Raw genomic sequence first — 22,777 nt, 5'->3', positions numbered from 1 at the left:
CCAAATTAAATTCACAGTTGTGTTATTTAAGAAATATTTACAAGAAAGTAGGAAGCTATATTTCAAATCAAAGTTGGCCAAAGATATGTATTTATTATCAACATATGCTTAGTTTTATGCAAATAAAAAAAGAAGCAATTAGATAGTAATTAATACATAATGAATATAGAGCTAAAGTTTATAAGCAATTAGACATACTGACAAAATAGTTTTATGATTGCCTGCTTGTCTAAACAGACAATATTTATTGCAGAACGTCTTTCCAATTATTAAGGAAAGGAGAAATTCTATGTGAATAAAGTTTGGTACGACAAACAATAGTATTTAATAATTTCTTTCATTTGTAATACTGTCCATTTAGCTTATTACATCATCATCACTGAAAGCATCTAATTCTTTCTGGTTTTTCACTGACTTCAAGAGGCAATATAGTGTAGTGGAAAGATTGCTAGATTTATTGCCAGAAAGCTGGGGTGTAAAAACCTAGACAAGGCACTGAAACACTTAGAGCTTCTGATCACTAATGTGAAGAACACAAATTTTAATAGTAGTATCTTATAGGACTGTCATTAAGAATTGCGTGAGAAAACAAATAAAATTATAGACACTCAATAAACTTTATTCCTTTCTCTTCCCTCCTCCCCCACCTAAGAAGTAAACAAACCAGTGCAGCTGGAGAGACTGCATGTTTTGAGACTTTACGATACTGTTTCAATTTTCCTCTGGATATTCCAACAATTCTGCTCCTATTTATGACTTGTTTTTCTAAGACTGAAAGGACTACGGGAAATAAGGTGATGGAATATTTCAACCGTTCACACTGTGAGATTCCCAATTGTACTGATAACTAGCTTTCTTTCATTACTGTATTAGGACCTAAATCCTGTCTCTGTGGCTCGCGATGTGATCTTTGCGCTTTAGTTTCGTCCTGATAAAGGCTGAAAGAAAAGAACTTTAAGGTAAATTTCAGCTCTGTAATTCTATAAACCCCACCAAGTTTCATTCTGCTTTGAAAGCGCACCACCTCAGAGGTTTCTCAAAGAGGAATAAATCTGCCTTTGATAGCAACAGATAAAGAACTGAACTAAAGAGGTAGCAAGCTGCACTTGTCTGCTTTCCACTGGTTGGAATAGGAGCAGACTAGAGCTACTCATCAGCTTCTCCTCTTTCCCATCTCAGCACCTCTCACTCTTCTGCTCACTTTCCCTCCCCAATCCCTCCTGGGGACCTTGACATTCTCCCAAGTGTACTTATGCCTTTCCATAACTTTGCAATATTTTTCAACAGTGTATAGAAAAACTAAGGAAAATAAGTGGATATTTGGCCACTGTCTAGACCTGTCCTTCTCAAACTTCGATGTGTACATGAGTGACCTGGGAATTTTGTTACAGACTCTGATCTATGTGTGTTTAGGGTGGTATCTCAGATTCCTCCTTCCTAACAAGTTTCCAGGTGACGTTACTGGTCCTAGAATCACACTTTGGGTAGCAATGGTTGGCTCTATTCTGTAGACTAAAGTGATCCTAAACCTGAAACTTAAAGAAAAGGTAATAAAAATAAATATTATATTTCAATTTCATTAAAACAAATCATCTTTTTTCTGACTTCTTCACAAATAAAATCAGTATTGTCTCAAAGCTGAAATTTCCAGAAAGGCAATGCATTATTCTTATAATTATTCTATTTTCACATGACTTCTCTACATTTTGATTTATACATTTTTAGATGTGGCAAAAATATCTACATTATGATTGGAAATTTTGAATTTAGACAAGTGTAACATCACAATTTAATTTTCAAAACATAAACACATAGGAGAATAAATTAATCTATATTACGTAACTATTAGGATGATTGGATTATTTATTTAAAAATAAACATTCCTCAATATCTGTGGCTTTTTTGTGTGTGTTCTAGAAACAAAGTTTACATGACACAAAATACTATAATGCTCTAAAAATACTGCAATAACTACTAGTCATCCAAAATAGCAAATCTGAAAAACTATTTCTTTATTTTAGGTGAAGCTATCTATTTTTTTTCACGTTTTTTTCAAAGTCCCTTACTATTAAATAATCTTGCTAATGGCTGATAAGAATATGAACAAAAATATAAGCCTAATTACCAACAATATTTATTTCAAAAACAAAAGAATTTGAGTTATGACTATGAAGCTATTTTCCACTCAAAAAATTATAGAAAAGTTTAAAGATTAAAAGTGGAATTTTGAAATACAATACTGCTTCACCTTACAAAAATATGTACACTCATTCTCCTTTCATTATAAATACGCTAGATTTCTTTATTTTTGGCACAAGCCCAATAAAGTCACGGGTTCCCAGTGAAAACTAAAGGGCAACAACAACAATAACAAAAAGTTTTATTAAAAAAATATTACTTGCAGGATCTCTCCTTTATTTGTACATTTTTATCTGTACTGTTCCTCATAGAAGAGATAGGGAGCAGATTAAGGGTCCAGGTTTACCCACGTGTATTATTTGAGGACATGACTTCTTCAGGCTTAATATAAAGAGTGGTGATGGTAATAGTTGAAGAGTAAAAAATGGTGGTCAGACAAAGTTATAAGGTATTGAGAAGACAAAAGAGTCTGAATAGAACATAGGAAGGATTCAGGGTGTTAGTCCTTAATTATGTTCCAGAAAAGACTATTTCATGTCTTGGTAAGAGCTTGGTAATGTATAAACTTTAGGGCCAAATTTTAATCCTATGTAATCAGTTTCAAATCCTATAAGAATTCAGTAAGTTTTCCTGAAATTTCACATAAGAAACTACATTGTGTAAATTACAATGAGATTCAAAGAGTTTTTAAAAAGAAGATCTTGTTAAAATATGAATAATACCAACAACTCTGTGGATTGGTTTTTAAAATGTTACTCTTGCAAAGTATTTTAGGCTCGCCTAGAACACTGCATTTGTGAAATTAATTTACCTCTATTGTATTATATATTTTGTAAGAATAAAGTTTATTTCTTATCTTAAATAAGCCACCAAGAATTTAATAATGTGGAAAATGTAACACAACCAATTCATTTTGCTAAGCAAAGAGAACTGAATGAAATGAAGCTGTTTCAAGGCAGCTTCCTTACGCAGAGGAAAATATTTCTTTTTTATTAGCTCCATCTGATGGTTGATCTGGTTTTTACACACTGCCTGGCTATAAATTCCCCATAGTAATTTTATCGTTTTTCTCTCCTTCTCTTCTATCAGGAAGATGTGCTATGTTGAGAAGATGCCACTTAGCTGATTATATACCTAACTAGTTTATCTTACAGAGTATTTACTATTATAAAGAGCATTCATACTAACCTTGTCAACTTTTTCCTTTTTCCCTTTAAGTTGAAAGCATATATATCACAGATTACAACAGCGTAAAATTTAAAATTTGAAAGTATGAAAATAATCTATTGTCCTCTATGCACATCTTCATATATACTTCTCAAACAAGCAAAGCTTACCCCTTACCTAATTTATGTTGAGCACGTACATGGTGATAAATTTTACGCACATAAAAATGACTTTATTTTCCTCATACGTGTTTTATATTAATGGACCAGTTTGGCAAAAACCTATTTATATGATATACCATCCTAATGTTATCAGATCTCAGCATGTATGCTTGAAAATACAGCTATTCCAATGCAGAAAAAAATAGCTTAGGATTTAAATGTATTTGAAATATATAACTTGACTTTAAGCATTAAATAAGTGAATTAAGAAAAATACTATACCTCGGCATCATATTCCCATAACTGATTTCCTCTCATATGATGGCATTTTAACATGATTACAGGTCCATTGAGTCTAGAAACATCCAGGCACAAGTCATCTGTTCGGATTTCTTTGTCGGCAGTATAAGAAAATACCTGAAAATATAGAATTCAGCTAATAAAATGATATCTACTTAAAAACAAAAGAGTCACAGTATAGCAGATTTACCTGTGGAAGATTTCCTATCATGTAAACTTATGTTTTCAAATGATCTCTGCTGTGTGATCTCCAGAAAGCTAGGTCATCTCTCCGAGTCCTTTTCTTCAACTGCAAAGTAGGGACCTTGTCATCTGTTTTATAAGATTTTGATGAAGCCTCAATTCAACAAACTAAATTGTTAAATGCTTATTATATGCTGGCACTGTGTTTCCACACTATACTTCCCTTATAATGCTCACAACACGTTCAATAAAATAAAGTCTGTAAATTACATGGAGCTCAATAAAGGGCAGCCCTTTTTCCTCCCAACTTATGACCCCCGACTCTCGAGACAATCATGTTTTTCATAAAGAAGTTTAAATCTTTAATTCAATAACATAAGTACACTACATAAATTTTATTAAATATTGTCAGTGGGTTTCTGAAGCTTATAGAATTATCTTCTCTAGAGATCTCATTAAAGGTAGGCTCTATACTTTCTCATATGGTTTTGGCTAAGCTTGACTACATCAATTCTTCTCAAAATATCCAAGAAATGTCAAGGTGGATTGTAGACTCATTAGTGAATTCAAATTGATATTGTAATAATCTCTATTATTTTGTTCCCAGTGTGAATAATTTATTTATAACATTATTAAAGTTTCATGAGGGTTATTAAGTACATAATTACAAAGGTGGTTTTCTTTTGTTAGCCATGATAAGCACGGTTCAGGGTTCTGTGGGTATTTATTTCTTTCTGGTAATGTCAAGAGGTAGTGTAAGGAGGAAGGTCCTCTCAGGATCTCTTTGTTTCCCAAAGCAGTCTGAAGAAATCTGAGGAAGTCAGCTCCACAAATCACTTCTAAACTCTGGAGTCCAAGTCTGTGAGCTGAACAAGTTAATCTTGAAAGGGTTCCTCTATAGCACTGCTACTCTGGGCTTCTGGGAAAATCACAGGAAGCGGTAAGAGGAAGCTGCAGAGTCAATGATGGAACCCAAGTACCCTCTTAAGCCAACATCTGAAAAGGAAATTCTTCACAAACTTTACACATTCTGCTCAAAAATATAAAAGCTTGAGAACCATATGAAGTTCATTTAATTGAGCTATATAAAATATATTATACACTTCCTGTTGAAATTCAGAAAAATTTTTCCTATCTTTAATATTTTTAATGTTCATAGTTTTAGTGGAAATATGAGTAACCAAAAGAAGAACAAAAGAAACACTCATCAAAGATAAGTATTTGCATCCTTCCCAAGCATGTTTTTTTTTTTTTTGAGGAAGATTAGCCCTGAGCTAACAACTGCCACCAATCCTCCTCTTTTTGCTGAGGAAGACTGCCCTGAGCTAACATCCATGCCCATCTTCCTCCACTTTATATGTGGGACGCCTGCCACAGCATGGCTTGACAAGCAGTGCATAGGTCCGCACCTGGGATCCGAACTGGTGAACCCTGGGCCACCAAAGCAGAACGTGCAAACTTAACTGCTGTGCCATTGGGCTGGCCCCCAGTATTTTAAAAATATAATTACAAACATATTTAATTAACTGATTCTAACAGTAAACCTTAATCTGAGGGAGGAAAATTTCTTTTGCCAATTATAGGGTTATTTCAATGTAAAGGATAATTTTCCACATTAAAATTCCTTTCTTTTGGTTGTATACAGATGCCAGTGTAAACAGAGACACTGAAGCATTCACATTCACCATTAATTTTGCATAATGTGTATAATCATGCCCTAAGCGATGATTCTCCTCCGGTCTCTTACAATAGTTTGGAAACTTTACATGTTGAAAGTTCTAGAGAGCAGTCTCCCACATCCTGTTCCTCAATTTCTAATTTTGATTCCTTTTTTTTTTGTCAATTAGCAGATAAGTAATTTTCACTCAAGAAAGATATATTTGTATAATATTTTCTGAGGCTATATATGCACATCTGAAATTATTTTTCTTTGGCCTTTGCACTTGAAAAAAACCCTAACTGATAGAATACTTGCCCCACAGATACTTTTTCTGGGGAAAAAAACTGTAGATAATGCTTTCATTATTTTCTGGTGTTAATGTAAAACCAGGATTAATTTGTTTTTCATACCCGATAATCTCATTTTTTTTTTTCTTTTTGGAAGATTAGCCCTGAACTAACTACTGCCAATCCTCCTCTTTTTGCTGAGGAAGACTGGCCCTGAGCTAACATCCATGCCCATCTTCCTCTACTTTATATGTGGGACACCTACCACAGCATGGTTTTTGCCAAGCAGTGCCATGTCTGCACCCGGGATCCGAACCAGGGAACCCAGGGCCACCGAGAAACAGAACGTGCGAACTTAACCGCTGCACCACTGGGCCAGCCCCTCACTTTTTTTTTAAAGATTGACACCTGAGCTAACATCTGTTGCCAATCTTCTTCTTCTTTTATTTTTTTTCTCCCCAAAGTCCCCAGTACATAGTTGTATATTCTAGTTGTAGCTCCTTCTGGTTGAGCTTGTGGGATGCTGCCTCAGCATGACCTGACAAGCAGTGCCATGTCTGCGCCCAGGATCCAAACTGCTGAAACCCTGGACCACTGAAGTGGAGTGCGCGAACTTAACCACTTGGCCACGGGGCTGGCCTGCTGATAATCTCATTTTTATAACTGTTTCTAGGATGTTTTTTATTCTACATAATAATAATAAACAGCCAGTACATGCATCTTTCTTGATTTTATCTGGAAATTAGGTTTGTTCTCAATTATTTATCTGTTCTATCTATCATCTTGCTACCCATAACCGTCATCTTTGTGCTTTTTCATATCTCCAACTGTAGGAGGTTCATGGAAATCGCTTTGGCATGCACTAAAATATTATACGCAAAATACTTTGTAGAAATCTAGGTACGTAGACAGCATCTGGTAATTGATATTTAGTGTTATTATTCCAGTCTTGGGGCTAATCCCAGGTTGTGGCCTTGCATATGGATTCCTGCCTTGACAATATGCCAGTACCCAAAGAATTTTAGGACAGGATCCTGGCAGGCTTTGCTCTTGCCTGTCTGTGCCTACCCCTTGGCCACCACACACACAGTCCTGAGGTGGCGCTCTAATACCTAATGACAGACCTTCCTGACACATTTAGCATAGTGCCATCTCCATATATCGTCACCCTCTAGATTAACCACTTCTGAGTTCCTTATGCCTGGGGGGACAACCTCACATCTCTTGCTAGATTTCCTAGAAGGCAGCTGCTCCCTATGGCTACTGCCTGTTGCCTGTGTCAATGTAGACTCTCTCAGTTGCTATGTGTAGATCCTAGTAAAGCACCTGCCCAGTCTGTTCTCCCGTTGTAGTTAAAACCTTTATGCCTGATCATAAGGTCAGATAAAATAGCTAAAACATGAACACACATGAAGCACTTTAACTTAGAGTCAACTGTCACACATGTTGATGACTTTACCAGGTGGATTCCTTCATAGTGAAGTCTGATTGTATATTCTCTTAGACAAACTGGAAATTATTCCTCCATTTCCGGATACCACTCAAACTGCTTTATCATTGGTTTACCAATACTTATTCTTATTAAAACAAGAATTGAGTTACACAAACCATAGATTTAGCGTTTATTTTCTGTTGCTCCAATTCCAGCTTGGCTCTAATGACAATTGATTGAATCAAAGTCTAATCACTTTGAGCTAAGGTGACTAGAAACAGGGTAAAATAATCAATCTTCTTATCCTCCCATCCATTATAAAAGAGGAAATAGAGAGGAAGTTAACATTAATTGAGCAACTATCTGTGTTAGAAACCATGTGGATATGATTCATATATATTATACTAAATCAATTTGCACTTTTATTACATTGTGCAATTACATGTATATTCCTGTGATGGATACCAACTTATAGTATTGCAAGTATAAGTAGAGCTCTTTATGTGAACCATATGGATGTAAGAGTTTATGGTGCTTTGAAAATTCTGTATTTTATACCTCATCTTCAAATTTGTTTAAATGTAAAGTTATGAGCTATCTGGCATTACATATCACCTTCTGTAATCTGTTGGTCAAGCCAGCTCTACGAACAACCACTAATGAGGCCATTTCTACTCAACTATTTTAAGTTCAGCTGTCTTATAAGAAGTGATGGATCTTTTGCTCCATTTTGTGGACCCTGTTAATTATCATGCCTCTCAAAACTACTCAGTTCACTGTAACAACTCAGTTTTTATTGTCTCCTATTGTATCAGTTTGCTAGGGCTGCTATAACAAAGTACCACAGACTAGGCGGCTTAAGCAACAGACATTTATTTCCTCAGAGTACTGGAGGTTGGAAGTCCATGATCAAAGTATCAGCAAGACCGGTTTCTTCTGTGGCCCTCTCTCCTTGGCTTGTAGAGGGTCATCTTCTCCCTGCATCTTCCCATGGTCTTCCCACAGTGCCTTTCTGTGTCCTAATCACTTCTTATAAGGACAACAGTCAGCTTAGATTAGGGCCCACCCTGATGATCTCATTTTACCTTCATTACGTCTTTAAAGAGCCCATCTCCAAAGATAGTCACAGTCTGAGTTACTGGGATTAGGACTTCACCGTGTGAATTTTGAGGGGACACAATTCAGCTCATAAGAATTTTAACTCTTTAAAATGTGTTGAAAGAGACAATGCATCTTTTTCTACTCCTAGATGAAAACTATAGCATGTGTGATTTTTCTGCTTACTAGCCTAGGTCCCCTGGGGATTCAATTCAAAAATTAGAGTAGTTTGTTTAATATTACCAAAAGTGACAGGGGCCAGCCCGGTGGCATAGTGGTTAAGTTCACATGCTCTGTTTCAGTGGCCCAGGGTTCGCCAGTTCAGATCCTGGGCGCGGACCTAGCATCACTCATCAAGCCATGCTGTGGCAGGCATCCCACATATAAAAAATGGAGGAAGATAGGCACCAATGTTAGCTCAGGGCCAATCTTCCTCAGCAAAAAGAGGAGGATTGGGGCCGGTCCAGCGGCGCAGCAGTGGTTTGCACGTTCCACTTCAGCAGCCCAGGGTTTACTGGTTCGGTTCCTAGGTGTGGACCTATGCACCGCTTGGCAAAAGCCATGCTGCGGCAGGCGTCCCACATATTAAGTAGAGGAAGATGGGCACAGATGTTAGCATGGGGCCAGTCTTCCTCAGCAAAAAGAGGAGGATTGGTGGCAGATGTTAGCTCAGGGCTAATCTTCCTCAAAAAAGAAAAAAATCGGAATGAAATTTAATACTAAATCTCCTCCCTCTCTGTACATTGGGCCTGCTTTATGTTGGAAGCCGGCAGCGGGATAGGGCATCCTAGACTTCTCTATTTCACCGTCTTAAGCTTCATTTCTTCTCGCCTCTCTTGCCCACTCCCAAATCCCCCCAGCTGCTAGTCAGGTTTTGGTTCTTCCAAGGTGGTAAAGGTATAGGAGAGGTCTTACTTGAACTCTTCATAACTGCTTCCTGTTCTCTGGCCTGGCAGAGATTGAAAGCTCCCTCTCTTGGGAGTATTTATGGTTCTTTAGACATTCCCATTGCTAAGCACCTTTCACTGCAGTGTTAACTAAGAGGATGATGCCTACTTTATAAGTGGGCCACTCTTTATGATTTTTTTAACTCTGGGAGGCAAGATGACCCAGGCAGCGTAGTCACTTCAATTCAGTTGTCACCGGCCAGCTTTACACGTATGAGTCAGGTCACAGCCTGCCATATTTCACAAATGCAAAAAGCACATCACTTAGCGAGCTCTTAAAGTGGTGTCCTGCATCATTTGCAGGGCCCATTGCAAAACGAAAATGCAGGACGACTTGTTCAAAAATTATTAAGACTTTCAAGACTGTAGGGCACTGTTGGACTGCCTGGGTTTCATATTCATGAAGCTGCCCCTGTCTTGAATCTTCCTCTCAGAAGTTTGGTCACTGGAAGCTAGAATTCCAGCCCCCCTCCTCCAAACGGAGGGCAACTACTTTCTCCATAGAAAACCTTATAATCTTCTTCACCTTCTGACACCTCCTGTTATGGGTTGAACTGTGTTCCCTCAAAACATATATTGATCCTAATCCCTAGTAACTCAGAATGTGAACGTATTTGGAAATAGGGTCATTGCAGATGTAATTAGTTAAGTTACCATGAGGTCATACTGGACTAGGGCAGACCCTTAATCCAAAATGACTGGTGTCCTCATAAGAAGACAGAGACCTATGTAGAGAAAACAGCCCTGTGATGACAGAGGCAGAAATGAGCAATGCATCCACAAGCCAGAGGGATTGGCAGCAAATACCAGAAGCTGGAAGAAGGAAGGAAGGATTCTCCCTTAGAGGTTTCAGAAGGAATATGCTCCTTCTGACACCTTGATTTCAGATTCTGTTGTTTTAAGCTGCCCAGTTTGTGGCAGTTTGTTATGACAGCCCTGGGAAACTAGCACACCTCCTATTATTCCTTATTCTGGTTGAAGGGTCTAAAAGTCATAGAATCAGTTTTCCAAATTGTCATTGCAAATTTCACCTAGGAAGTCTGATTTTAGATTTCACTTCTATTGTATCTCAGTGTCCAGGCTGAAAATTGTAACATCCAGTCATACTTTCCAAAAGCATCAGAGCAATCATTTTTATAATCACTTTTCTATTTAAATATATGTCCATAAAGTGGTTCTTTACTGTGACTAGATGATTTATTTCTTTTTAAATATACTTTATTGAGGTCAGATTGATTTCTGTCTCTGAATTCCTGTACTCATATGAGTTGAGGAATAATTCCCAAAATATAAAGGATGATAGCCAGTTCCAATCTTGATTCCGTCCTCTCTTAATATTTTTTTCAGAGAAGGCAAGCATTTTCTTTATTTCACAAATGCATATGGTTTGTTCTGGATTCTTCATTTTGGGAAATATGCCCGAAGGCATTTTATGATTCTTCAAATATCTACAATTAAAACAGCATTTAAACAATTTCCAAGGACTGTTGTGAGAACGATCTTCTAAAATATTCTGCATTAAATTAACACTTTATTTCACACAATGAAAGACTGTGTCCATATATTCTTTTAAAAGTTGTATCACACGTAAAATCCTAATGTTATATAGTTACTTCTTTAAAAATACTATTTTATATTTACCCCTTTGAGAAACTGCAAACAAATTTTTGCTCAGATTTGTAGCATAAGCAGCTGCTCCCTTGAAACCTTGTTCCAGCCGGGCAAGTTGCAAAGCAAGGACGCTGTGTTACGTGTACTGGGACCTGGACCACGCTTCCTTCAGCAAGGGGCTCAGGAACTAAACGCCCTCTGCTGGCTCTATCTTTTCTTCTTTTATCCTTAGATTAAGAAATAGCTTGCCAATATATATACACATATATATATTTATTTTTATATATGTATTCTGTGTGTACTTAAAATATTCACAAGTGCATTTGATTCAGCTTTATAATATAGGTTGTGATTTCCCTAGATTTAGCTTTGAATTTATAAAATACTTTGCCTGTTGAGCTCCTCAGGACAATATTTACTGTAAAAGGTCACAGTTTGAAGGGACTGTATATATTACTCTCTACCAACTGCTTCACTTTCCAGATGAAGAAACTGAGGTCAATAAAGTTACAAGATCCACCCAATTTGAGAGAGACACTTAGTCACAGAGGTCTCTCTCAACCCCAAGCTTATTGCCACTATTCTTTCACTTGACTATACTGTCCCTTACACAACCATCACTTAGTCATTTTGGAGCTTTGGACCCTCTAAGAGACCTCTTTAGGTATTTGAAGTTCAGTCAATTTGAGGAATCTGTTAACCATCCAGAAGGTAAATTATAAGAAAACAAACACATCATGATAGTTTTCTCCCTCATTCTGTAAAAATAGCCCAGGGAAATTTGCATTGAAATAACAAGGAAAATTGTTTAGCAACAAAAATTAGACCTTTAGCAATGTGATTTATTTTTCAAAATTTTCTCTCTTACTGCATGTCACACCATCCTGAAATAAGCATGCAGAATGCATAGATGAAATTGAACTTATCAATGGAACTGCCAAGCAGTGACTTTTGCTCTCAGATGGGGTCTTTTTCTGTCTTAATTGATTTCAAGCTTCATCTATAGCTTGTTAGCTCAGTGGTTTGTGTAAAAGAGGGTAAGGAGAAGTAGGTAGCTTCTAGATGTGTCCTCTTAACTTATCTTAGATGCCTAGATGATATCTATGGTCTTTTGCAGTTTTAGTGCTCTAAAACTATTATTAAAAAGAAGATGGGGGTGTGTATCTCATGTTTAATATTTCCATCCTGTTCTCAACATCAGCTACGAAGTATTAACTCTTTCCCCTTTCACTTCAATATAACTATGTATACATAATTTAATTTGATATTTCTTAATTTGTGCTCAGGAAGTCACATCATTCTTCCATCCCTGACCAGGTATGTGCTCATACCCTAGGACTATCCATTCCACTTTGCCCAGGAAAGACTATGCTCATTAAAAGTCTTAGTACATTCTTCACTTTCTTCGTGTAGGATTTTGTATCTACTCTTACCCAGATCACTTATCCCCACTGTAATGCAGGTATGGCATCATCTGTGTATATCTTTGGAACAGGACAACACTAAAATAATGGGATTTGGAAAATGACACAGACCTGAGTTTGAGACCTTCCTCCACTACTCATCAGAACCAGAGTTACTGTGAGGCTTTGTCAGGATCTTGGCTTCCTCATCTGGGAAAAGGGATAGAGGTGCCCCCTGTTTCCTGGGCTATTTCAGAGGTTGAAGGAGGCAATTCATGTAAACTCTAAACACAGAACTTGCCCAAAGTAACATCTCAGTGTTAGTTATTATCTGTGCAAAATCCAGGCATATAATCTGCATTTGATTACATTCTGTCTCATCTTTGTGTTTTATTTTATTTTGTAAAACTTGTTGCCCAGTAACAATGCTAAGGATATATTCTGAACATCTTTGGAAACAATTCTAGGAAAGGAGTATGTGTCCAATAATTACTTATTGAATTGAAATGAAAACAATTTGTCTTTGAATTCTCTAGCTCACTTTGTGGAAAACAGAGCAAGAGAGTAAGGTAATATAATAAGCAGCATGCACTAATACAATAAAAAAAAGTGACTGATGTTTCTATTTTCTTTCTACTTCATTTTTAAATCTTCCCATTTTAAACACACTGATATTACAGTTTATGCATGTTTAATACTTTACTCTGCCTTGAAGGGTTTTAAAGGAAGACTACACTGAGAAATCTAATACATATATAAGCATTATGCTCCATTTACTCATATTTTACTATTGAACTATTGAAGAATATAAATTGCAAATTTAAGCCCAATTAGCATTCCTTCCAAAAGTTACCCCACTCGATAAGCTTGAATGTGTAGCTGTTGCTTTCTGTGTGATTATGGTAGCATTCTGAGATGGCCCCAACATTCCTGTCCCCTGGTGTACATACCTTGTATAAACACCCTTCCCTTGAGTGTGGGTGAGGCTGTGACTATGACAGGAAAGTCACTCCATGATTACATTATGTTATGTAGGACCTCATATTAGCCGACCAAAGAGAGAGGTTTTCCTACTGACCTTGAACACGAAAACTGCCATGTTTTGGAGATGGCCACATAGCAGGGAACAGACGGCAAGCCCTAGCTGCTGACAGCAACCCCTGGCAGAGAGTCAGTGAAAACACCAAAAAGCACGAAGATGCGACCTCAGTCCTTCAAGTGAAGGGAACTGAAATTGGCCAATAATCAGGAATCTTGGAAGAGGACTCCAAACCTCCAGTGAGATCACAGCTCTGGCCAACGCCTTCATGTCAGTCATGTGGGACCCTGAGTAGAGAACCCAGCCACGTTGTGCCTGAATTTCTGACCCACAGAACTGTTAGATAATAATTTTGTGCTGTTTTAAGCCACTAAATTTGTAAAAATTTGTCACACCATACTAGAAAACCAATATAGTGGCTATCAAAAAAAAAGGACATAATGCAAAAACTAAAAGTCTCACCATGTGGAATATTTTCTCCCATGCTGTGTCTACATCATTTATTTATTCATTCAATAAGGCATTCATCCATCTTTTTATTCAACTGATGTTTTGAGACTCTTAAATATTTCAGGCTTCATCCAAACCATTTAGACCTTTCATGAAACTTTGAATTCGATACACATACATCTAACTAGTGCCGACATTTCTGTATGAGTTTCCTCCATTATTCTAGCCTACCTTGAACTCTGTTCTCCATGTTCTCATTGCAATCATTTTCTGTACCAAATTATTTTTCTCTTGGTATTATTCTCTGCTATGTTTTCCTTGATTGTATCATTCCTTAAATATTTATTCTCTGAAAGATTGGCCCTAATGCATATAAATTACAAGGAAGTAAAGGGAATTCTTAGAAGGGATATTCTCCTTCAGCCATGGGCAATTGAGTACATACTTTCCCTTTATCACTATCTCATTGTTTGGCACTATAGAGCAGCAAGATATTTGGTCTTTAAGGTTCTCACTGATTTATGCCTGTGAATATAAAATAGCAATATATATCATCCACATGACATCTATATCAAGTATTATATTTGTTTTAGTGTTTATTAGCCACAAATTCATGGGAAAAAGTTTGTGCCATCCTTTTTGAATATACTTTTACTGGTATTTTGGTAATATTTCATACCTTAAAAGGTTTTCACTTACATTATATCAATAGGCACTTCCTAAAAGTCTAGTGTGTGGCATATGATTAGATAAAAAATGATTAAATATATAAAAAGCCTCAAAGGCAAATTTTAATGTCCTAGATGGCACAAAGATACTCTTATTGTGTATGAGTTACAACTGCCTCTTATCTGTAAAGATAAACTACTCTTTAGTTTAAATTAGACCTAATTAAAATAATTCACCTCCAGGTTATTACTACTAGATGGAAATAATACTAAATTTTTCTTGGTGGTTTCAAACTTAAAGAAATCCTATTTACTTATGGCATTCATCATTGCTGCAAACTAAAATCAAGCTCTATTTAGTTTGGCTTCCTCCAAAAGCTGACACTGAGACAAGGATTCAAGTGCAAGTAGTTTATTGGGTGGATGGCCCCAGGAAGGACCACTGGGCAGTAGGGAAGGGAAAGGAGCCAATACAGGGTACATTACATATTAGTTATAGTGTGGGTAACTGGAGTTTAATCCTGTTGGGGATCGTTGACAACCACTTTAGAACAAGCAACTCAGAATCAGTCCCCTCAAAGGGTGAAGGAGCTGGGGATAATTATACACCACTTGCCCTCAGCTTTTGCTTGAGGTGTGCTTCCGGGAAGTAGAACTGTTTAATTCCCCAGGTGTTACTAGGTGGGTAAAGCAGCCTCTGGTAGTGAAAACCCTCAGGCAAAGGGACAGAGGTCCTGGCCTTTGAATGTTGGGCTGGAAGCAAATGGAACAAGAGAAAATAAACAACATTTTGGGAGCACCTGCTGTGTGTTCAGCAAAATAGCAGTCACGTAAAATATATTGTATACTAAATATGATACAGCACATATCATATGTTGCACATTTCTTCAATAACCTTTCAAGATAAGCATAATTTCAAGATAAGCATAATTATTACTCTTTTACAAATGAAGAACATGAGGCCTGAAAAGGTTAAATAAATTCCCCAAGTGGGAGAACCTATCTTTGAACTAATCCCATGCTCTTTTCACACTTACCATTTTGCCTCTCAGTGATAATTACAATTTAAAAAAAACCCTCCGGACTTTACTAAGATTTCACTAATTTTTCCCTAAAGTTCCCATATGATTCCCTGTTCGTTGTTTCCAGGATACCATATTACATATAGTTATCATATTTCCTTAGGCCACTCTGACAGATGCTCAGACTTTCTTCTCTTTGATGACTTTGACAGTTTTGAGGGGCAGTGGTTAGGTATTTTACAGCATGTCCCTCAGTTTGGGCTCATCTAATGCTTGTCCCATGGTTAGATTGGTTATAGGTTTTGGGGAGGAAGACTACAAGCTGAAGTGCCATTCTCATCACATCATATCAAGGGTGCATGGCAGCAATGTGACGTATAATGTAGAACCTGGATGACTTGCCCAAAGTCGCATCTGCTGTGTCTCTCCACTGTAAAGTCACCACCACCCCATTCCATGTTCTACTGTCTAGAAGCAAGTCAGTAAGCACAGCCCACATGCAAGGGGGGCAGGAGAGCTAAATTTCACCTTCTGAAAGAGGGATCATCCCCATAAATTATTTGGAATTCTTCTATACAGGAGATCTCAGAGATCAATTTTAACACATTTCTAAAAACTTCAGTCTAAAATTGGGGGCCATGTCTTTATGTTAAATTTATATGTAACACATTAAGATTCTCATAGTAAAAGATAAGTCTAGCTCATGAGCCACTTGTTTCACTCACTGAAAGAAGAAAAAATTCAGATCCCACTGGGAATAAGTAGGTAGATTGTGACGTGACCATTTCTGCTGCCTAGAAGCGGCACTTCCTCTCAGCAGTGTGTAGGCTATGGATTGAGCACTGGCCATCGTGACCTATAAAGACCCCTCTGATCATTCCTTGGTGTTACAATGACCATAAAATGCACCTTTAAATTTGTTAAGTATTGTTTTTTGGAACAAACAAAAATTCCTCTTAAAAAAAATAGTCTGAATATCTCAGCCAGATACATACATTTTACTTCTAAGTAAGAAGAACATCCCATAGTCTATTTAGAAAGTTAGCAACTAGAGAGTTGGAGTAGAAATATGTATATCTGGTAGGTTTTCATTTGAAGGCTAAGATTCTTTATTAGCAATTGGAATGGACCCTAGAAATTTCTATGGTAAGCTACCGAAGCTTTTCTTTCCTTTAATGGAAAGGTATCATTTCTGTACATACCACACGTAGCTTCTTGTTCTGTATTGGATCAAGTCCTTTGATAACATAATAACAGAAATAAAATGAAAAAAAGTTCTATAGTCTGTCCCTGCTTGTGGTGAAATTATACTTGGGTACTAAATAATAAGAATAAAAAGCCCTTTTCATTTTGTCTGTACTCACCATGTTATTTTTAATAACAAAAGTGCATGTCCAAGTATTTTCATGAGGTTGTGTTAGAAATAGGTTATAGGCTATCCTTGACAACCTTTGCAGTCTGAAAGCTCTTTGCTTCTTTTGTCCCCTCAAATCAAAATTCCCTTGCTTGACATTTACATTCTATTATAAACTTAACTCCTCTACTTATAAAACTTAATTTTCCACTCTCCTTAGTACAGGCATTCCACTTCATTTGGCCAGTATCCTTGCTGTCCCTGAGCACACTCTATTCTCTGTGCTCACTGACAGCTTTCTGAAACCTTTTAGACCCACTCCTGTCCTTATCATACCTTTTTCTAAATGCCTCCTGTATAGCAGTACAATTTTTTTTTCAAAATGATTGTTTTGTATTCCCACTGAGATTGAGCATAGGGATTGGGTATCTATTTACTTATTTATTTTTCCTCTTGTTAAAAAGTGAAAGTGGATTTAAACAGAATTATATACATATATAATATTATATACATATACTATATATATTATATTATATATATATAATAGGTAAGAAAGAAAAGTGAAAAATCACATCTGCATAAACAAGGATGATATAATAAAAAGAATCAAAGTATGTGGCCACTATAAATATTTGTCCATAGAATTTTATTAATTTTCCCTGAATGGACTATGTATTTGGCAGTAAGAAAGAAAAGACAAAGCTGTTCCTCAGGAGACAAACGACTCTTCCTAATACTCAGTGAAGTATGAAATTCTCTTAGGGGTACTCATAGGAAGGACTCTATGTCATGTAAAGAACAGCATCTTCACCAACTTCCTTATACACAAAAAAGAGTTTGAGTTTTAAGCTATTTTTATATTCCTCTGGGTACCCATATATTTTTGGGTACATATACCTTGTTCAACAAATTCTTGATTAACAGGGTTTTTTTTCTTTAAATCACTAATTTTTGGTGACTAGTAGGTTGCTCGAAATTTAGCATTGTTCTGAGATATTTTCTAAAAACATTTGTTTTCTAATTTTTTTTTTTCCAAATTCAAGCTTTCTAAATTTATGTCCCTTGTCACTGGACCAAAGATTTCACAAATTATCTGGACTTGCTGCTCTTGCTTATCTAAAAGTAGAGATAAAAGTATTTTAGAATTGATGGACATGTGGCATAACCATATCAATTTACAGTATTAGAATTAGAGGGCCAAAAGGACAAAGGACTTCTATAAAGTCATGGCTATGGACTGAATGTTTGTTTCCCCGATTCCCTCTCATTCATATGTTGAACCCTAACTGCCAATGTGATGGTATTTGGGGGTGGGGTCTTTGAGAAGTAATTAGGTTTAGATGAGGTCATGAGGGTGGGACACCCACGATGGCATTAGTGCCCTTATAAGAGGAAGAGGGGACCCATCTCTCTGGCATGTGAGGACATAGCAAGAAGGTAGCTGTGTGCAAGCCAGGTAGAGAGCTCTCACCAGAACCTGACTATGCTGGCACCCTGATCTCAGACTGGCTTGCACACAGTCTTACTTAAACTAGGAAGCAACTCAGGATAATGGTTAAGACTAGGGTGTTGTATCAAGAAGAATTATGCATAAGACAGGAGAAAAGTACTTGAAAATATGGTGGAGAAAGGAATGAGCATCAGAAGAATCATAAAGTACCTAGGAGAGAAGTTCTGCTGGGACTAAGTAGTTTAATGGAGACAACTCTATCTTGGTAAAGTTAGCAGGAAGTTTGGGGTCCATCCCTAAGTAACAGAAGCTTCAAAGGAGATAGACTGGTGGGCTGAGGGAGTCGAATGATGCTGCTAGTAACCAAACATTTTTCTTTTAGTAGATTTTTCAGTTAACAGCCTACCCTTCTCAGTAAGAAAAGTTCTATTGATAGTGTGAGATGAGAGAGTTATATATGCCTCTGTGGGGGGCGTGTGTGTGTGTGTGTGTGTGTGTGTGTTGGGGTTTTATTAAACTAGGGTAGCATCAAACTTTCTGCTCTGTGAGAATGTATAATATTTCATTTTTTAAGGGAAGTTCTTCAAAATATTCTGGGAATCCCATTAATAAAATGAATACAAATTTATGTGAATTTTTCCAAAAAGCTTAAAGTATTTTAACATTTAAGCCATGCAGAAATTTAATTTTAAGCCCCTTAGAGAATGGGCTGCTACAATGATACACTTTAATTAATTGGTTAATCAATAGAATAAATATTTCTTTTGTCCTACTATGTGCACAGACATAATTTGACATCATCATTTCCTAAGTGCCTTCTTAGGGGCTGTCTTCCCCTTCAAGTTTAGGTTAGTGTTCCTCCTTGTGGCTCCCTACTCCCCCGTCTCCATATACTTTCTTTATTAGGAATGACAGTAGAAACTTTTATCATCCCAACACCAGGAATAATTGAACCTTATTGAAGCTAGTTTGTTTTTATATTATTCACATAATGAATCATATAACCAAGTTTGTACTTATAGCTAAAAAGCTCAGAGCCAAAGTTGTGGATTATTTAAATGAATGTAGGATTTCAGGGAATTAATCCTACATACTTTACAGTAAAATAGTAAAAGTGCTTTCCAGGTTGACTTACATTGCCAATTTTTTCATAGCTTTTGGAAAAAAAAGTCATGTGATAGATGTTAACTATCATTATGCAGAAATACATAAAATGACAGTATAACACTTAGAAGAAAAGATAAATCTAAGAAACAGCCAGTATTAGTGCCTATTTTTTAGGAATCTTTAACAAAAAAATCTTACAATCTCTGAGTAACTATCAGGGAAAGAAAAGGATTGAACACAACAGATTTGTCATTTGTTTCCATGCCAGGAAACACTCTGGCCAGGCCAAAAACCTGGCAGATTCAGCTCATAAGTTTAACTTCCCACAAGTTTTAATCAACTCCAAGCTTAATAGATGTTTCTTTAATATAAATAATAATATAATTTATTTGAATTAAGAAAATGTTACTTGATTGTTTGCTCAGTTCTTGAATTAAGATTTGAAAAAGCAATTTAAAACAATTTTTAAAACTCCTGTGTAGAATTTATTAACTATTGACTGAAGAGGCCATTACCATTTAATATTTATGGATTCAATTTTAGTTATTTTATATCTTTAAGTTTCCATTAATATACAATTTAGAGCTTATTGTTAATTTTATCCTGTAATAACTGGGAACTCTTTAAAATTTTTTGTTTCTTTTTCCAGTTGGGAATGATATTTTGAAAGGAGATCTCACCTCATTATTGAATGAGGTTGAAGTGAAGTTAGGATCAGGTTGGAGCTATGGGGAAGCTATATTGAAAACTATTGTAATAATTCAAATATGAGGCAATCTAAGTCCAGATTTTGAAAGTAGAATTATGAATGAAAGAAAAGAAGAAATAGCTAAAAAGGACAAGTAGAAAGAATCCACAAGACTTAGTGTCTAATTTAGGGAGGTCAGGGGATGATGAAAGATAAGAGAGGAAAATGTAAAAGATAGATGAATAGAGAGATTGAATGGAAAAAGGCTTTAGATGAAAGATGAGTTAATTATAGACACATTGAGTTTGAGGCATCTCTTGGTCATTCAAGTAGAAATGTACATTAGTCAGTTTGAAATAATGGATGGAAGCCCAGGAATTGGTATGGCTTTGGAGCTTCCTTTTGGATAAATTTGAGGGGATTTATTTCCTAGGAAAATAAAATGTGAAGAATCAAGAATAAATGGAGTAGAATGGAAATCATACTGCCACTGACCTGTACATGTATCCCAAAGGCTTTGTTGACACTAGGTTGACCCCATGATAGCAGGCCCTACTGAGACTTACTTGGAAGGAAACTAACTCTTGGATTGATGGGTTTGAGTATGAACAGACACCTCATGGCCAACTGAAAAACTGGACCAATGTGAAATATTTGTCTTTTTTGGATATTTTCTCATACCAATATCGTCACTAACATCCTCTAGAGTGTCTGCTACAGGCTAGGATAATCAGGTTTTGTTGGATGAATGATTGAGCCAAGTTACCATTCCATCTTCAGCATATTTTAGTCCCTTGGTAGGAGTATAAGCCAATCAAAGACCAGAGAAGTCCTCCCAGCCAAGCATTAATAAGATTGAAATGCTCTTGGAATGATTCCTATTTCTATAGAAGTTATAATAACACTACTCTCTTCTAGCTTGCGTGTATCCAACTCTTTTCAACATTTAATGATTGGTACATGTTCCTTCTTTCCTCATAGGCCATTTCATTTCACTTGCAAATTTACTTTGTGAAATCCCTGGTGAGTTTTAATTCCATTGTGCAAGCTACTAAAAGAGGACCAAATTAGTGTAGAAATGGCTTCTATTTAATTATAGTACTTAGAAAAATGCAAACTTTAAAATGAATACATATCTATTGAAAGAATGTATTCATTACAATCTGTGAGTAAATTAGAGTGCATTACTAAAATAATCACTCTTTCTCTAGGAGAGGGTCTGTAATGAGGAGAGAAAATATTTGTTTACTCTCAAAATTTGTAATGCACTTGTCATAAGGTTAGATTCTTCTTAAGTATAGATAATCCCATCTTAGAGGAGGAGGAGACATTTGTATGAAAGTATAGATAAGACCTAATGATCTCTTGTTTATCTTGGCAGAAAACAGAGTTTTAATAAATGGCCAGCATAAGCTTCCCTAAAGGCTTGCTACCTTGAAAAATTGCTCTAATCATTTACCGCAATAAATCACATGGAATGTTTCCATGTGCTTTCTAGGTCTCTCCAAATGAGTGGCTCTAGGGAGAAAGAGAAACATTATAAATACATTTGCTAAAATGTGAATATTTTTCCATCACTTTATATTTTTTTGTCTTTAGAAGGAATGAGTACAATATGTATGGGAGCTGCTTTCCCCCCATTTTTGATTAAATGTGAATTACTACTCAAAGGAAAATGCAATTGGATTTTTAAAAATTTGTACTAATACTTGATATCAAAATGGTTATGTAATAAACATTCTATTAATCTAATTTGTACCAAATTATATTTTATATAAATTTTAAATAAAAATTAGTGTCAAAATTTGAAAAGCTATAGTATATGCCCAATAAGACTAATACATATTTACCAGTTTTGATATTGGCTCCTTTAAGATGATGTAAATGTCTTTTAATAGTACCTCATTAAAAAAGAACAGTGTTTCTACATTAAAAAGAGAAAGCATAAAGGCAAACATTGACTGGAATACACAAACTGTTTAAAAGTCTGCATATGAAAACACACTGTGAACAAATGTCAAATCAGAAAAATATCTGCAGCATGTATAACAGAAGGTAATAATCTTACTTGAAGTGTTTTTTAGAAGTGGACAAGAAAATAAAGAACTCCCTCAACCCCCAATGGAAACATCAGCAAAAACATGACTAGGAAATTCATAAAGTATTGATGCCAATATTAAAAATGCATAAATGCATTGATAATGTTAGAAATATGATTTAAGATGAAATGTTCTTCCCATACTAAAAAGATAAAAGACCAAAAAACAAAAACACAATACCCAGTTAGGACTGGCCATTGTGATCACAATCCTGGGAGGGTGTGGGTAGGGATGGATATAAATGCAGTGCATATAAACTTGGTGTGGAATCAGCCTGATTTAGGTTCAAACTGGCTTAACCACCTCCAACACGTTACCAGTCTCTCAGGGTTTCCATTAAACTCTTGAGTAAAATCAGGATACTAAGACTATTCACTTCATAGATTGTTGTGAGAATCAAAGTGGGTAATGCATGTTAAATGTTCATCATAGTGCCTCTTCCTATTTTAGCTATTAGTCCTATTAAATTGGTAAAACCTTAAAGAGGACAGTTTGTCACTATGTATTTAAAG

At 36.1% G+C, this 22,777-nt stretch overlaps 1 protein-coding gene across 3 annotated transcripts in view; it reads right to left on the bottom strand.

The window, feature by feature from the left end:
- Positions 1 to 22,777, bottom strand: part of GALNT13 (polypeptide N-acetylgalactosaminyltransferase 13) — a 465,368-nt gene that overhangs the window by 13,718 nt on the left and 428,873 nt on the right. For 2 of the 3 annotated variants that reach the window (XM_046657834.1, XM_046657833.1), the window contains one exon: positions 3,750 to 3,884. In XM_046657834.1, the coding sequence (XP_046513790.1) occupies positions 3,750 to 3,884 (135 nt within the window). Of the gene's footprint in view, positions 1 to 3,749; positions 3,885 to 15,119; positions 15,299 to 22,777 lie in introns of those variants that run through there. The other variant, XM_046657835.1, reaches the window with a different exon arrangement.

The sequence above is a fragment of the Equus quagga genome, chromosome 4, assembly GCF_021613505.1.
Source record: "Equus quagga isolate Etosha38 chromosome 4, UCLA_HA_Equagga_1.0, whole genome shotgun sequence".
Taxonomy (NCBI): Eukaryota; Metazoa; Chordata; class Mammalia; order Perissodactyla; family Equidae; genus Equus; species Equus quagga.
Note: the sequence above shows the minus strand (reverse complement) of the source record. Positions and strands in the feature narration are given on the sequence as shown.